The sequence below is a fragment of the Polypterus senegalus genome, chromosome 4, assembly GCF_016835505.1.
Source record: "Polypterus senegalus isolate Bchr_013 chromosome 4, ASM1683550v1, whole genome shotgun sequence".
NCBI lineage: Eukaryota > Metazoa > Chordata > Cladistia > Polypteriformes > Polypteridae > Polypterus > Polypterus senegalus.
The window spans coordinates 136,228,008-136,246,026 of NC_053157.1; the positions used below are offsets into that span (position 1 = coordinate 136,228,008).

The 18,019-nt window shown below is 38.5% G+C and overlaps 1 protein-coding gene across 4 annotated transcripts in view; it reads right to left on the reverse strand.

Annotated features, from left to right (window-relative positions):
* LOC120527653 overlaps positions 1-18,019 on the reverse strand; it is a 72,823-nt gene that overhangs the window by 36,944 nt on the left and 17,860 nt on the right. For all 4 annotated transcript variants that reach the window (XM_039751301.1, XM_039751300.1, XM_039751299.1 and 1 more), the window contains exons 2-3: positions 11,911-12,177; positions 357-590 (exon numbers count right to left, since the gene is read on the reverse strand). In XM_039751301.1, coding sequence (XP_039607235.1) covers positions 357-590; positions 11,911-12,177 — 501 coding nt within the window. The remainder of the gene's footprint in view (positions 1-356; positions 591-11,910; positions 12,178-18,019) is intronic.

Genomic DNA, 18,019 nt, shown 5'->3' on the forward strand with positions numbered 1-18,019 from the left:
ACCCTTTGGGAATAGGGCTGCTGCCACCTAGTGATCCAGGGGGGGAGATAATGCCCTGTGCATGTTCTCTACCCCAGTCTTTCCATAACAAAGGTGTCCCAGCTGGCTAAGAGGCCTGTAGGCCATCAGTCCCAATCTATGAATTAATCAATCAATCAATTAATTAATTACTTAATTTGTACACTCAGTATTGTAAATCAGCACGAGTGCATAGTCCGAGAAAAACCATTAGAGAAAGTGCTTGGGAAGTGAGCCTGTTGCACGGGTACGGATATGAAGTACTTGTAAGTAGAAATTATGTTAAAATTACTTTTTTTTCTTTTCACTGAAAACCAAGTGGAAAAGGTAACATTTACCTGTACTTTGAATGGAACACTGGAATAGAAGAGTCACATTTCCAGAAATCTGCTCCTCACAAAAGACCCGACAAGTGTAGTTTAATGAAGTCAGCTGCGTCATGTTTGAGGGGTGAACATGGCAACTTTCCACACTATAGCAAAAACTGTTGGTTATGTAGTTTAAAAAGATGTGACTTTCTGGCTGAAGAGGGGCTGTCACAGTGATCTCCAAAGTTGTATTGTCATTAGACCCTACCAAAAAAAAAACAAAAAAAACAAGCAAATTACTTCAATGGACTATATTCACTTCTTCATAACAGCAACCAGCATCTAAAATTTACACACATCTAAATTTAACACATCTAAAGAGCTGTAACATCCAACTGTTTGAGTTTTTTTCTTCTTCTCTAAGACTGTCCCAAGATTTGCTTTAGAGGTTTGTTTCTATTAAAATGTTAATGTTGCAGTTTGTCCAGAATGGAAAGTCACAATGAATTATTTTTCAAGAATTAAATTAATCTAAAACGAAAAAAAACAAATTTGAAAATCTACATTTCTAAAATAGCAAATTATTGAACTTGAGAAAAATGGACAAAATAAGTACTCAATGTGAGGTTAGTAACACTAACAAAAAGTTTTGAGATGTGATCAGAAGAATAGACGTAGTCAGGAAGACAAAAAAGGTCGATACTGAAAAGACAGCCGCACAGTCCTAAAACGTGAGATAAGAGTCAAAGTCATGAATCAAAAAAAACAGAAAATCAAAGCAAATTATTAATTTGGAAATGTAAGAAGACTGTTTGAAATCTGTTTGCTCGGACAAGAAAGAAATCTGTTGGGTCTTCTTTTAACCTTGAGCATGGGAAAGGCGCTATATAAAGAAAATGTATTATTATTATTATTATTATTATTTATTAACCTGTCATATCATTGTTCCATGGTTTTCAACTAAACAGGGCACCACACTAACAACGTGGGACTCCATCCTATTGTAGGGAATGAACAATGAACAAAAAAAATAATGGCTGGATCAGTTGTGAAATGTTTTAGCAACAACAAAAGTACACAAAGTAATAGAAAACTGAGTTCAGAATTAAAATCAGTGACTAGAAAAACTCTTAAAATAATAGCAACAAAGCACATAAAAATTTTAACAAAAGTCCAAATTATAGCAATAACTGAAAGAAAAAGAATTTAAAGAGAAAAAGTAAATATAACGAAATTAAATGTATTAACAAAATACTAAAGCAGATATGCCTCAAAGTTGCAAAATACACAATTACTAATTTCAGAAGATTCTGAAATGCCTGAGGATCAAGAAAACAAAATGGTCAGAAGAGACTACAAACTTAGCAAAAGGGAAAACAAGAAAAGGCAGAATACAAGTGTAATGCAGTACTCAACAAGGATGTCCCCTATCACCATTGCTCTTTGCAATCTCCATTGAGCCACTGGCTGTTTACTTTTGAAATGCATCAGAGATAAAGGGGATTTTCGGAGAAGATCTTGAACAGAAAATATCACTAAAGGCAGATGATATGGCACTGTGTATATCAGACCCACAAAATTCTGTGCCAGCAGTCCTAAAAGCACTCGAAGATTTTCAGAAGATATCTGGACTCAAAATTAATTTGAATAAAAGTGAGCTTTCTCACTCTAGCACACAATATTTGACTGAACTCCTTCCCGTTTATCTTAGCACAGTGGTTTTCAACCTAGGTGGGCACGAATTAACAAAAAGCGGGGCACGAAGATATGAAAAAAAGAAAACAAGAATCAAAAATATGAAAAAGGCATCTGTTGAAACCAAAACAAATTAACTTAAACTACATTCTGATACTAGGACAATAATTATAGAGTTAGATAAATGTCGAGAAAAGTTAAGTAGGTATAATAAAATATGCATCTACATTTGAAAAAAATATTAGGGGGGGCGCGATTAAAACTGTTATGAAAACTCAGGTCACAAATACTTTAAGGTTGAGAAACGCTGTCTTAGCAGATCAGTTGCGATATATAGGGGTAAATATAACAAGCAAATATGAAACTCTTTTTCAACAAAATTTTGCTGTCTGCATGGAAAAAAATTAAATGAGACGTGAATAGATGGTCTACCCTCCATCTTACATTAGCAGGGAGAATCAACATTGTTAAGATGAATATCCTTCCCCAGCTTCTTTTTATATTTCAGACCATCCCCATATACATTAACAACTCTTTTTTTAAGAAATTACATTCAATCATAACCTCATTTATGTGGAATTCAAAAAATCCACACATCCAAAGGGTGACTTTACAACAACCTATAGCAGAAGATGGCATGGCACTACCTAACTTTTGATTTTATTACCGGGTGACAAATACACAGGCAGTAAAGACCTGGACATCAATTTTCCACCTCTCAAACAATCCATCCTTACTCACCACCTGTCTTACCTGACCCTCATTTCCTTGTGCCCATTGAGATTTTGTTCAAAATTCACCTCCAAACTCAAATGTCGCATGCCACAGAAAGTCTTCAAATTCCTACCTCTTCTGGGTGTCACTTATAAAATCTATAAACATGTAGAGAAGCCTTTTGGTTGTATGGCCAACATCCCACGCCAAGTGTCTTGTGAAATCTGACTTTGTGCTGTGGGAGAAAACTGGTATGGTCACCAGCTTACTTTTACAACCATTCATCTATTTAAGTGTATTAAACGTATAAAGATCTGCTGCCCTACTCATATGAATGTAGTGTGAAGCTAAGAATGAGTATACAGTACATTTTTAAATTCTCATAATGCATATTCAGTTGAGTGAGAGGGGTGGGATTTATCAGAACTGGATGTTAATTATGTGATATTCTGCATTTAGATCTGGGGGTGAAGTGTACACCCATTGTTAAAGACACTGCAAACAAGACTCATTAATGATAACTCACAGCAAAAATCTACTTATACAAACATCATTCTGTGATAAGTAAGACAGGAAATCAAGAAGGGAAGTAAAGTGACCCCTTTTATTGAACAGTTTACAATATACAAGCTTTTGGGGCAGCTAAGGAAAGAAGAAGAAGAAGGGGTCTGATAAAGGGGCTGAGCTGCCTCGAAAGCTTGCATATTGTACACTTTTCGGTTAACCAATAAAAGGGGTCATTTTGCTTGACTTCTCATTGCATCCATAATGGCTAAAACAGTACAGCACCCTACTACTACAGGAAATCAAGAAGACAGAGATGACTGCCTCGCCTTCATATCAGCTACAGCATAGTAAAACATAATAATTTATGAGCCTTACCTTCAAATAATGTGTCCCGCTTGGCACTACAGAAACTGCCTGTCTAAGAAGATAAACATCATGGCTGTCACTACCCCACTTAGGGACTTACCACTGAATATTAACCTGTCACCTGCGGGGAGTGGCACTTTAAGAAGAGAACATGCTGTGGGATAACTGCCAGCCCTAAATTTAAATATCTCTATGGCTTTGGAAACTTAGTTTAATGTGTTTAGGTACTCCCCAAGTAATAATTAGCTGCTGGTAAAAATACTAAATACCCCGCAAAATGTGTTTTAGCTTCTGCATGTTTGTTTTAATTACAATGAATTGTTCTCATCAAGACCCAGTGGCTAATCAATAACTATTCAACCGAGCCACAAAGATAAATCACCCAAAGCTCATGCAGCTTTTAAACACATATTAGCGATGGGAGGCATATTGATCAGCTCAAGTGGAGGGGGCTGATTTCACTTATTGTCTTTAAAGCTGGTCATTATGGTCTGATGGTTGTGCGTGGGATTTTCTAAAATGCTAGGTTTACCTAAAAGAAGTCACTCCTGACACCCTTTGAAAAAAAAAAAATAAAAAAATAGTGTTTTGTTAGAAAAATGTGTTAAAGTTTGTGCATAGCACAGTGGTAGAGCTCCTATGTCAAGTAAGGAGACTAGGGTTCACGTCCATGGTCCTCCTTGCATGGAGTCTGCATGTTCTCCCCGTGTCTGTGTGGGTTTCCTCCCACAGTCCAGAGACATGTAGGTTAGGTGAATTGGCGATCCTAAATTGGCCCTAGTTGTGTATGGTTGGTGTGTGTGTGTGTTTGCCCTGCAATGGACAGGCGCCCTGTCCAGGATTTGTACCTGCCTTGCATCCTATACTAGCTGTGATAGCCTCCAGCAGAACCCCGCTACCCTGTTCAGGACTAAGCCAGTTATAAAATGACTGACTGACCAAAGCAGGAAATTAAAGTACAATCTATTTCAGCAAATACAATGGATTATTGCAGTCCCCAAGGCAGATTATTGCTGTGGCCGATGTTTGTTGGGTTTTGTAGTAAATGAACTGATGGCAATGGTTTCTAAAATTATAGACCTGATTATTGAAACTGTTATCTTCTATTAAATCCATGTGTAGAATGATAAGGTCACTCTGTCTGTCATGTAGTTACTTGCAAATTACTGGAGCTAGAACCTTGATCAAAAGCTTATGACTTGATATATACTGGTGTCATGAAAAACTTGAGGTACCGGCAGCCTTGCAAAACTGACCTGTCCTTGTGCATTTCTTACAGCAAAGTGATAGGCAACTAAAGTGATTGGCAGAAAAAGAAGACCAGCAACATCTGCTGAGCATCAGGCAAATTGAGTCTGATAATGTGACAAGGAACATCATAACAGAAAGAAGAAGAAAAGAAACACCATCTACTAAACATCAAGTGCAGGATAAAGAAAACAAGAACAAGAAAGATGGAGAAATGCATGTGAGGTCTGCATGTAACTACTGGATCTGAAACATTGATCTTGTTCTTAATCAAAATCTTATGGCCTTATATGTTCTGGTAATGCAAAAAATTTCAGATTGTACCAGCCTCACCAAACTGATCTGCATTTGTGAGTTTCTTACAGAAAAATAATAGGCAAACAAAGTGACATGACAGAAAGAAAAAGAAGACCAGCAACCTCTTCTGATCACCAAGCAAATCGCAAAGTCCAATTATGTGATGAGGAACATCATAACAGGAAGAAGAGGAAGAAGAAAAGCAGCACCATCTCCTGAGCATCAAATGTGGTATAACAAAAGCAAGAATGAGAAGGAGAAATGTATGTGACAGGAGGTGTGTGTACAACTACTGGGTCTAAAACTTTGATCGAAAGCTTATGGCCTGATGTGTTCAGGCAAGGCAAACAAATTCTGATAGCACCAATCTCACCAAACTGACCCGCTCTTGTAGTTTTTTTACAGCAACATGATAGGCAAACAAAGTGACATGGCAGAAAGAAAATTGAAGACCAGAAACATCTACTGAGCTTCAAGCAAATCACAGAGTCCGGTGATGTGATGAGGAACATCATAATAGGAATAAAAAGAAGAACAAGAAAAGCAGCACTATCTGCTGAGCATCAAGTCTGGGATTAAAAAAGGCAAAAATGAGAAAGACAAAGAAATGCACATACTGTAACTGGAGGTCTACTGTATGTGTAACTACTGGGGCAAGAACCTCAACTTTGTTCTTCATTGAAAGTTTAAAGCCTGATAAAGCCTATGACCTAATATGTTTCTTTAACACAAAAAAATTCAGATAGCGCCAATCTCGCCAAACTGACCTGTGCTCATGGATTTTTACGGCAAATTGACATGTAAACGAAGTGATAGGGTGGAAATAAAACCAAAGACATTTGGATAAACGTCAATTAACTGAGTGTCAAATGAAGGATAGAGTATGCAAGAACAAGAAAGACAGAGAAATTTAACTACTGGATCTAGAACCTTGATCTTGGTTGTGGTAACCTTGGAAAAGTGACCTGTCTTAATGGTCAGAATCCACAAGGAAGAGCAAGTTCTTATGTGTGTAAACAACTGGCAGAGAGTTTACTGTTGTTTAATAGCCCTGGGTTTGATGCAGCAAAGTGATCGGCATAAGGGAAAGAAAAAAAAAAAAGTCCAGCGACATCTGCTGAGTGTCAAAATCAAATCAAATCAAATCACAGTAGCTGATGATGTGATGGAGAACACCATACTGAAGAAGAAGCACATCGCCATCTGCTAATTGTCAAGTGCGGGATGCAGATTGACAAGTGTAAGCAACTGGCAGAAAGTATAATGTTGCTTATATCTAACCTTTTGTTGTGTCACATAACCCGTTCCCTAACACAAACACTTCTTACTTTGCCTTCTTAAAACAACGTACTTAGAAAAATAACATCTTATTCTGGCATGCATTGTATTTACTGATCAGCAAATTTCACACTTTATTACACATACCTAAGGGACAGCATAAAGATCTGTGCTTATGTGGCGACAGCAAACTGATGGCCAAAGAAAGTGCTGAGTACCATAATGCCGCAAAAAGAAGAAGATTGGCAACACTGCAGAAGGCACTTCAGTAATGAGGACAGAGAAACCATACGAAGATAAGACACTGAAGTGTCAAGCAAGAAGTAAACCTGAAAACAGAACAAGTGAGCAACAGGCAAAAATGACGTCTAATAGCCATGTAGGACAAAGTCCATCTTACAGAATGCAACATAGATTGAAAGAAGATGATTAAGTGACGAAGACCATGAAAGAATAAGCAGACAAGACATCGACACATACTGACAAGCAAGAAGTAATCCTAAATATAGCCTGATATGTTCTTGAAATGTAAAAAAAATGTTTGGTCACAGCAACCCTGTGGCCACTTTACTGATTGGCAGAAACCTTTATTGTAATAAAGACAAGGTGCCCACTAGCATATCTATTGATAATCCTCCAGGATACAGTACAGGCCTGTTCAGAATTCATAATCAAGTGGTAGGATTGTGTTTATTGATCATTGAACAATAGGAAGAATGTCAAGCACATCACAGAAGACACTTCAGATGGAGCAACAGAACAGCAGGCAGGCATATAGAACAAAATCCATGAGACAGAATGCAAGAACGAGAACAACAGAGAAATGCATGCCGACAAACAAGCACTATTTTAGGAGAGTTACAGCACCATAGGTTGGCATGCTTCACTAATTTAATTTCAAATGAACATTTAAATAGTTAAACAAGTCTATCCTCTTACCTTTCGTTTATAAGCCTTGCTGTGTCTCACTTTTGGGACCTTAAGAGGTTATATGTGTTTTGGACACTCTACCCACAAACACAGTCACATTACGTATATACCGATGAAAGAAAGAAATTGAAGTTTTCTGGAATGAGAACTGTAGTTGTAGCTTGTGTACTTTCACAAAGGCGTACCAATCTGTGTTAGACTCCCTGACCAGAAATCCAACTTGTTCAGTGAGACCTTGCAACTTACCTCACACACAAATCTCATGACGTGCTTTTGTACCCAAGGAGGTCCACGGTGATCAGTGCTTGATCAGGCCACCTTTAAAAAGGCTGCAATTCATAACGAAGGCCACATAAAGGCAAAGGCCACGCTTAGTTTTCTGTGCAATCCATGAAACCTCAAATGTCACCAGAATGAAGAGAGAGAGCAATCGGGATATTAAGATTGTGACTTTGGTTTTTGCTGTTTTTTGGTATTTGTAGATTTTGTATTTTTTTCCCTCTGCCTCGCCTGTTCTTTTATTATATAAATTGGTAATTTTGCCCCAGTCCCTTTCCTCACTAAGTGGTATTCTTATGGTCAAGCCAGGTTTCCTGCCCTGGTTTATGTTTAAATTGCTTATTTTTGTTCACTTTTTATTGCTTTTCATTGTTTTCCTTTATTTTTTTATATTGTTGTGTTTATTTTTTATTGATCTACGTATGTATTATCTGTTAAATTCATTCCTTTTAGTTATTATATACTATCTATGAGTGTTTTGCAGTTCTCATGTGCTCCTTGTATTTTTTGAGCAGGTCCTCCCAAGTGGCTGGGCCTCCCAGCCATAACTGTTAAGGGACCACTCCCTGCCCTACGAAGGCTGCTGGGAATTGAGGTGCAGGGCAGTTCATTTTGAATGCACTCCATTATATTTGGGAGAGATCTGTGAGTATTATATTATACTTGATTTTGATCTTCTGTGGATTTCAAAATGATACAAGTCTTTCTTGCTTATTTTATGCTTTTATGTTGCATATTTGCTGTATCTCCAATAAATCCTTCTTTTATAAAGTTTTCTAATGCTCATGCTTTATACAATTCAGGGACTGACTGTGCACCCCTCCCTTTTGAGTGTGTTTTGGGATATTTCTTAGTACTGTATATTTTTTTAAGTTTGATTTCAAAGGACATTTAGGCCTGATATATGCCGAAGCCAGCCACTCTAGTGCAAGTTAGGTCAGTTCCTTTTGTACCTCCTGTGGGCTGATCAGTGGGATTCATGCCTGCTTCCCAGGCACCTTTTGGCCACTTTTGAGCTCCCTGCTGAACCATTGCATAGTTCCTTTTTGTTATTTTGTTTGGTTTCTCTTTTGTAATTCCAAATTATTGTTACATTTTTGTGGGTCTTTTGGTCATTTTCATATTTTTTGACTTTTGGGCTTTTCCTTTTGTATTTCAGGCGGCACGGTGGCTCAGTGGTAGCGCTACTGCCTCGCAGTTAGGAGACCCAGGTTTGCTTCCCGGGCCTCCCTGCGTCGAGTTTGCATGTTCTCCCCCACAGTCCAAACACATGCAGGTTTGGTGCATTGGCGATCCTAAATTGTCCCTAGTGTATGCTTGGTGTGTGGGTGTGTGCCTTGAGGTGGGCTGGCACCCTGCCCAGGGTTTGTTTCCTGCCTTGCGCCCTGTGTTGGCTGGGATTGACTCCAGCAGACCCCCGTGACCCTGTAGTTAGGATATAGCGGGATGGATAAAGGATGGATGGATGGATGGACTTTGTTATTGAATTAGAGCTGTGGACAAATATGCAAAAGACAACACTTCCCTGTTGTTATGATTTTTATGATTTCTCCTGGAAATATCCTGTTCTTTAATCATCCCTTATTAGAGTTTGGACTAAGAGGATTCCAAATATTGGTTGGAAAATGGACGGATGGATTCCTTTTGTATTTCTCTTGGCTTTGCAAATTATTATACTTACAGTATATACTGGATTATATTTTGTTTTTTTTTCTTTTGTGCATTTAAGCTTTTGAATTCTTTGATTCTTTAAAAACCTTGCTTTTGATTTGATTTGGTTATTATTTCTTGAATTGCACATCTTTGGAATTCCATTATTTGATTATTTTACTTTAATGGACTGTTCATTATTTAAGTTAATAAATTAAATATTTAAGGTGTTCAATCAATCAATCAATCAACATTTATTTATATAGCACATATTCATACAAAAAAATGTAGCTCAAAGTGCTTTACAAAATGAATAGAGAAATAGAAAACACAATAAAAAATAAACATAAGTCAATATTAATTAACATAGAATAGGAGTAAGGTCTGATGGCCAGGGTGGACAGAAAAAACAAAAAAAAACTCCAAAGGCTGGAGAAAAAAATAAAATCTGTAGGGGTTCCAGGCCAAGAGACCGCCCAGTCCCCTCTGTGTTGCCTATTTATGCCAGGGCTTTTGGCTGCCCTTCTCTCCCTTTAAGTCATTGTGAGGTCTCAAGCAATAGTACCTACAAGTGGTGCTCACACAAGGCAACTATTCCTAATTTTTAAAATTGGTTTTGTTTGTCGTACTGTTTTCCTTCTAGTTATTACCATTTATTGTTATTTTAGCAACGAAATTTGATGTTTCAGCCAATTAACAATTATACAATACATTTCTCCATCAACATATACCCAAAACAATCCAGTTCAAGAGCTCCACACTGGTTACAGGCACCAAGCGGTGGATTAACTCACTTATGCCAGGAAGCAATCTGGCTACATGTTTTTTTTTTCTACAAAATGAAGAATGACAATAAAGAGCCTGCTTCTTTCAGTTTTAGGGTTGCCAGGCCAGAAGTCTTTTAGGCAGAATGGAATTAAGGCAGAAAATACCCCTGCATGTGTACTGCAGAGCTCTGACACACTCAGCTGGCCACTTTAGTGTCACCAGTCCATCTAACCTGCATGTCTTTGAGAGGTGAGGGGTAAACTGGAGCACCCTGAGAGACGATAGCACAGCAGCACAACTCCCATTGCATTGTACACAAACAGATTTAATTTATTTTGCTTTACATGAAATTAAGTCATGGGCCTAATACAAAAGACTACTTGTTACTTAAACACAATAGGTGACAGCACAAGAGAGACACATCAGCAGCACAAAAACAAAGTCCTGCAGCAGGAATCCGAAATAAAGAATATAACAAGATGTAAGCTTTTCAAAGTATGCTTTCCTTTGGTAAATCCACAGGGACAATAGTAGCAGCTTTACAGGATTACATGCTCTGTTACATTTGTTTTGACAGTCTATTGAAAGGTGTTAATGAATGCTGAAGAAAGAGCAAAGAAAACTGGAATGTGGTGGTGACTTGGAGGAACAACTTGATAAGAATAAAGAAATTCCATTGATTTTCATTACCTTGGATAAAGGCGTAATAATAATAATAATACTTTAGATACTGAGATGAGGTAATAGAAAAAATTTAATTAAATACGTAAATTTTGAGTTTCCTAAAAATTCAAAAACTCATCCATCCAAAATAAAGATGCTGCAGATGTTCTACCAGACGGTTGTGGCGAGTGCCCTCTTCTACGTGGTGGTGTGCTGGGGAGGCAGCATAAAGATGAAAGACGCCTCACGCCTGGACAAACTTGTTAAGAAGGCAGGCTCTATTGTAGGATTAAAGTTGGACAGTTTAACATCTGTGGCAGAGCGACGGGCACTAAGCAAACTCCTGTCAATCATGAAGAATCCACTGCATCCACTTAACAGTGTCATCTCCAGACAGAGGAGTAGCTTCAGTGACAGACTTTGTCACTGTCTTGCTCCACTGACAGACTGAGGAGATCGTTCAGATGTGAGCTTGTTTATCAGACGTTGGTTCTATCAGTGCCCTTTGACATCTCAATCTCCTGATGTTTTTCTAATGCTAAGTAAACAAATGTACCTGAATTACCTCTAATGCCTGAGCTGTTGCCCACAACTAAATAAAATGGCATCAGAATGGCACAGAATATTTTCAACAATGTTCATTAAATGTTTAATGCTTAAAACAACCAAATATTTGGAATCCTCTTAGTCCAGACTCTAATAAGGGATGATTAAAGAACAGGATATTTCCAGGAGAAATCATTAAAATCATAACAACAGGGAAATGTTGTCTTTTGCATATTTTTCCACAGCTTTAATTCAATAACAAAGTCCATCCATCCATCCATTATCCAACCCGCTATATCCTAATTACAGGGTCACGGGGGTCTGCTGGAGCCAATCCCAGCCAACACAGGGCGCAAAGCAGGAAACAAACTCCGGGCTGGGCGCCAGCCCACCGCAGGGCACACACACACACACACACCAAGCACACACTAGGGATAATTTAGAATCGCCAATGCACCTATGCTGCATGCCTTTAGACTGTGGGAGGAAACCGGAGCACGCGGAGGAAACCCACAGAGACACGGGGAGAACATGCAAACTCCACGCAGGGAGGTCTCCTAACTGCAGCATTACCCACTTTACCACCATGCCGCCCTTCAATAACAAAGTGAAGAAAGAAATTCCAAGTATGGGTTCCACTCACCAACTGATACAGCTTCATGACAGCGCACCTGAGTGTGATTGTTACAAGCCCTTGATGACCACTGTGAGTAGGTGTGATTCTTCATGTCTCCTAGTATGCAGAAGATACTCCCACCTCGGCCAGTGGTTGAAGAAATATTTGCGAAGCTTTCAGATTTGATGTTTCCCTGTTGATGGTCTTTCTGGCAGAACCAGAGATGGGAGATGTTGACAAAATCTTGAACTGAAAATTCCTTGGGACAAATTCTGACACATGAGAATGTAAAACCTGTCAGAAAATAGACAAATCAGAGAAAGACATCGTTATTTTATGGAGTAAGAAACTAAAACTGTTTGTGACACAGAAACATGAAATGCTGAGCATATGAAGAGGAAATAATATTATTTAGACCATAAAGCCTAGTTTGACAAGTCCTATTATCTCCACCAAACTCTATTTAAAAAGCCAAGATTTCTATTTCAGCCTCATGTCAGTAATGTAACAAATTTCCATTATGCTTTGAGTGAAAAAGTGCTTCTTAGATTCTTTTGTCTAAAATAGGTATACGGAGGTCAAATTCACAAAAGCACAGAAAAATCACAATAGAAACTCACCAACGCCAGCACATTCAATGAACCACAAGGGACTACAGGTTTTCCTTGACCTTTGTAGGTCTAAGGGCAACCCCTTGATTATGATGTTGGCCCGGCCTCTTGGGCAACCACCAACCAAACACAAGGAACATGGCAGACTACTCGATGACATATAGGTACTAAATAATCAACACTCCTGGCATAAAAATAAAAAAATAGACACAAATATGAGATTTGAACCCCATCCAGGACTGAAATGCTAGCTGAAATATAACAGACGAAAAACAGAGCACAGAGGTCAAAAATCCACAAAATTGAAAAAAGCACAATGATAATCAAAAATCCAATAAATCTCACCAACACTAGCACATTCAATGAGCTGGTAGAAACTGTGGGTTTTCCTCAGCATTTACAGGACTTAGGGCATTCCCTTGATGATGTTGGGCAGGTGGCCTGACCTCTTAGGAGACCACGCACAAAATTACATGGCCCATACAAAAAGATACATAGACATACAGAAATTAAATGATCAACAGTGTTAACATAAAAAATGAAAAAAAAACATATACATGAGAAATTTAAACCCCAGGCAGGTGGGAAACTCTGGCTCAAGCAAATCAACATGTTTATTTCAGAATAAGACTAAACAAGATAGTACCATACTTAAAAGTAGAGAGAACACTACGGCTCCTCTCTTCTAGGCCATCTTTTATAGCTGTTAATTCCTATTTATCTGGCGAGGTGGGCTCATCTATTTGCTCATCTTTTAGGTTCCTCAGATTCACTCCTTTCTGGTGTCCCATCTCACTGTTTCGCTCTGAGGACTTCAGCCAGTAAAACCCTTGTCCAACCCCTATGTCTAGCTCTAAACACGGCACAGCTCTGGTCTTAGGCATCCCTTTTTAAGCTACGTTCAGAGTTACTTTCCTTTGACTCCAAGCCTGGAGTTATGGATAAAATGTTTTGAGTATAGGAGTATTCTTCCAGTACTGAGAAAAGACAATATTTTATTTGGCAATGACTGGAAGGTGACACAAACAACAGTCAAATAACCTGTACTATCTTTCATAACCAAAAATTGGAACCCTAAAATTAGATCGATAGATAGATAGATAGATAGATAGATAGATAGATAGATAGATAGATAGATAGATAGATAGATAGATAGATAGATAGATACTTTATTAATCCCAAGGGGAAATTCACAAATTATAGTGTAAAAATAATTGCAATGTTTCTTGCTCTCCCACAGCCCATACCAAACAAGCAGAATTATGTTTTCAATGCAAATTGGGATAACCCAGCAATCCTTGGGATTGACATTTATGAAGTCACATCAATAACGTCACAAAGTTGTCGGCACTTATAATAAAAACAGAACTGTCTAGAGAGATGTGAAAAAAACTTTTGATGCCTTTATAAACAGATTCAAAAAATATTTGAAGGGGAGAAATTAATTCTGCATATTTCAAAATTATGAGAGTAAAAGAAACTAAAAATGTACATTATATATTAATAAAAACATTATAAACATTTTGAATTATAACAAGGGCTATCGGTTTACAACTTCTGGTGTCCCTTCACCCTTAAGCCCCTTAAAGGATCTCATTGCAACCTCAGCTTCCATACTAACCATTTCCTAAAAGTAGACAACAGGGTCTTACTTCTGTCCAACAGCAGCTGGATAGAAGATTACCTTTTATTGGCAATCTGGTGACTATAATGGACAATGAGAGGAAACAGAATGCCCAACAAAAAATAGTGAGCAAGGAAGGACCAGGAAACCAATGGCACAAAAGCAGCAGGCCAAAATAATCATGGTCTGGAGTGAGTGGTACCAGAATAAACAAAGACAGATTGTCAACCAAAACTACAAAAAAACAAAGTTAAAGGTGAAAATAAACAATGCAAAAAATCCTAACCATAGATACAAGTCCAAAGCTCAAACTACAATAAAATGCAACACAAATCAAGTGAACTGTAGTTTTATCGAAAGTTTGGTTTGTGTCCCCATTTTAGACAGGAAACGAAGAAAATATTCATTTCTTGATTTGATCGTATACAACATGGTCACAAAATTGCTAGAGTAATAACTAGAAAATAAATCAAATCAGCAAAACAGAAACAAAATCAATCAAATAAGGAACCTGGATTTATGACAATAGCAATAAAGAATTTTAGCAACTGGAAAAACAAATTGCACAAGGTCAAAATGATTAAAAAAAATGATTGCCATCGGTTCAAAGACCTGGAAGCCTGGACGGTCTCATCCTCTACAGCTAGTTCCTGCTCTCCTCCCTGAAAGCCTGTCTTAGTTCACTCCTCAGTGCCTACAGCAGAGAAAAATAACATGACAGAAAGGATACACATAGTTTATATTTTTAATCTTGGTTTACACTTCCAAAAATAATCTGTTTTTACGAAGCTCTTGGACGAAAATGATGCAGAAGTGGGGTCCCTGGAGATCGTCTTCATCCATTTCAAAGAAGCTGAAGGCATTTTTTTGGGTATAGGCAGCTGGGGATGTCTTCTGTCACGTTCATAAGATGAGCTTAAAAATAAGGGAGCTTAGCTATGCTATTTTATACTCTTAGTCTCTTTATTTAAAACTAATGTATTACATGTATTACTGCGGGGGCGGCACGGTGGCGCAGTGGTAGCGCTGCTGCCTCGCAGTTAGGAGACCCGGGTTCGCTTCCCGGGTCCTCCCTGCATGGAGTTTGAATGTTCTCCCCGTGTCTGCGTGAGTTTCCTCCCACAGTCCAAAGACATGCAGGTTAGGTGCATTGGCGATCCTAAATTGGCCCTAGTGTGTGCTTGGTGTGTTTGTGTGTGTCCTGCGGTGGGTTGGCACCCTGCCTGGGATTGGCTCCAGCAGACCCCTGTGACCCTGTATTCGGATTCAGCGGGTTGGACAATGGATGGATGGATGTATTACTGCCAAGGTTTTGTGTCATTGCTTGTATTTGTGTTTTCAGGAGCTGAGGAAGCCCAAAATCCTGGTTCAGTTTTGAATGTGCCTCAACCTTGCATATCTGCCGCTAATAGTGTGTGTACATTTTGACCTTTGCTTGCTTTTTTTGTGCTCATTTACTCCTTTGTGTTTTATTATTCCCATTTTAGCATTTCTCTTTCTCTACTTCTCAGTCACACAATCAATTTTGTATAATAAGTATTAATAAAACAGGCAGCTGCTTTAGTCCTTTCACGTTCACCTAAGACCGATGAGATCTTGCTGGCTGAAAGAGATACTTGTTGTGGGCTGGCCTGAGAAAAGGGACCCTCCACACCACCTAGAATACACAACTACTGCCCCAGTAAACTCCAGTGCAAACTGGCTGAGGAATGTCAGGTTTGCCTTACAAACAGCCCTACAGTGAATTAAGTTTTATATATTATCTTTCAAGGTGAATGTTATTATAAACTAGCTGTCCCCTACGGCTAGGAAACAGGATAGTGAGGAGGGCCCTGCCCAGCTCCCTATTCCTGATGTCACGTTTTTTTCTCCGCTCAGCCTGCAGCCTCTGTCTCGGATTATCGCGAATATGTCGCTCCTGCAAGCAAACTGTGATTCTTAACGTGATGAGAGAAGTCACAAATTCAACTCTAATGTTCAAGCAAATTATAGACAAAAACTCAATTTAAATCTGTTAAGTAGTTCTTCCGTGAGAGCCCTAAATACAAAGAGGACTGTTTCAAGGGGACTGGGCGGTCTCATGATCTGGAATCCCTGCAGATTTTATTTTTTCCTCCAGCCGTCTGGAGTTTTTTGTTTTTTCTGTCCTCCCTGGCCATCGGACCTTACTCTTATTCTATGTTAATTAACGTTGACTTGTTTTTGTTTTATTGTGTCTTTAATTTTTCTATTCTTCATTATGTAAAGCACTTTGAGCTACATCTTTTGTATGAAAATGTGCTATATAAATAAATGTTGTTGTTGTTGTTCTCTTCTTTGCTAGCTAAGCGGAGGTAAGGAACACCCCAAGGCTGGCTGGTGAGTGAGGAGGGTCCCGCCCTGCAGCTCAATGAGTCTCTCTCAGATTTGCGCAAATAAATCGGTACCACAAGCAAACTATGATACATAGCGCGATGAGAGAAGTCGCAAAATCAACCAGAATGCAAATTATAGAAAAAAAACCCGATCTAAATCTGTGAAGTAGTTCTCTCGTGAAAAGTGGACAGACAGAGAGACAGACGTTGGATTTTATATATAGAGAGAGATGTATTAACGCAAATATTCAGAGTTGCCAGGGACATTTGCTTATCTCAGTGGCACTGCACACAGGCCAGGGATCTGTAGGGTACATTCCCCCAAATGGATCCAATTTAGAGTAACACCCTGCCCTAAAACAGAGGTTAATGGGACGTGGGAGAAAAAAATGAAGGATCCGGAGAAAATGTGCAGTACCGACCCTACAGTGACACTGGCTGGGCTCAAAATTAAACTCTGGGGCTGTCATATGCCAGAGCTTACCACTAACAGGGGTGGGCAAAAGTAAGTTTACAGTTGGGAATACACAAAACACAGAGTTTATTCTTGTATTAGTATTTATTAATTATTGCATAATTTATTTGTATTATTTTTCTTCGTCTTCTTAAAGCTATATTGAGTTAATAAAGCTATTGTAATAATCATAGCTGCATGTCTTCTTCCATACGAACAACTGTAAACCTACTTTTGCCCACCCTTGACACTCCTTGCTGCAAACAGAATGGCATAAAATGTGGTTTGTTTAATGGTAGGGCAGTTGTAGAATCTGAAGTTTATGTATTCTTGCAATTTTAGAATTATCTTCTTAGTCAGACAGCTGAGCTGCCATACTCATTCTGCTCTGCACTGAAAAGCCTGAGTATTCTTAGAAAGAAATGTATATTGTAGTTCAGGGTTAAGTGTCAACACTTATCAACTTTGCAATCTAAAGAGGAAGATCTTAAATTATTGACCTAATTATAAAGCTGTATTCACTCATAGGCCATTATTAACAACAGTGCTATGTGGTTAGGGACTGGATTTTTATTAAATTTTTGTTCGTTACTGCAACTGTCTTCTCAAGACGTCAGTATAACATCTGTATTGCAAAAAGGAAAACCTGAAAAGGAAGTGGTTAAGGTTTTAGGGTTTCAGTAAGAAGTTAAATCATGAAGTATCGCAAAAGAGGATACTAGTCTCCTTTATACGAGAATTGGCAGATGGATCCAAACATGCAATTATATAATCTAAAAAATATTTTTTCTCCATCTTTCAGTTCAATTTCCATTCTCAATTACTGTAAATTTCCTGTTTTAGCCTGTGGAGTGAACGGCCAGTGTACTTCATTGTTGCACTGCTGCCTATATACGATTTGAAATTAACAAAACGTTCTCAAGCTTCTTAATCAGGTTCACAGTTATTGGGAAGCAGAGCCTGTCCTGGTAGCAATGGGGATAAGGCAGGAACCAATCCTGGATGGGATGCCAGTTCGTCACATGTCACCTTACTCATATACTCACCAACACAGGGCTAGTTTAGAGTAACCAGTTCAATCTATCATGTGCTG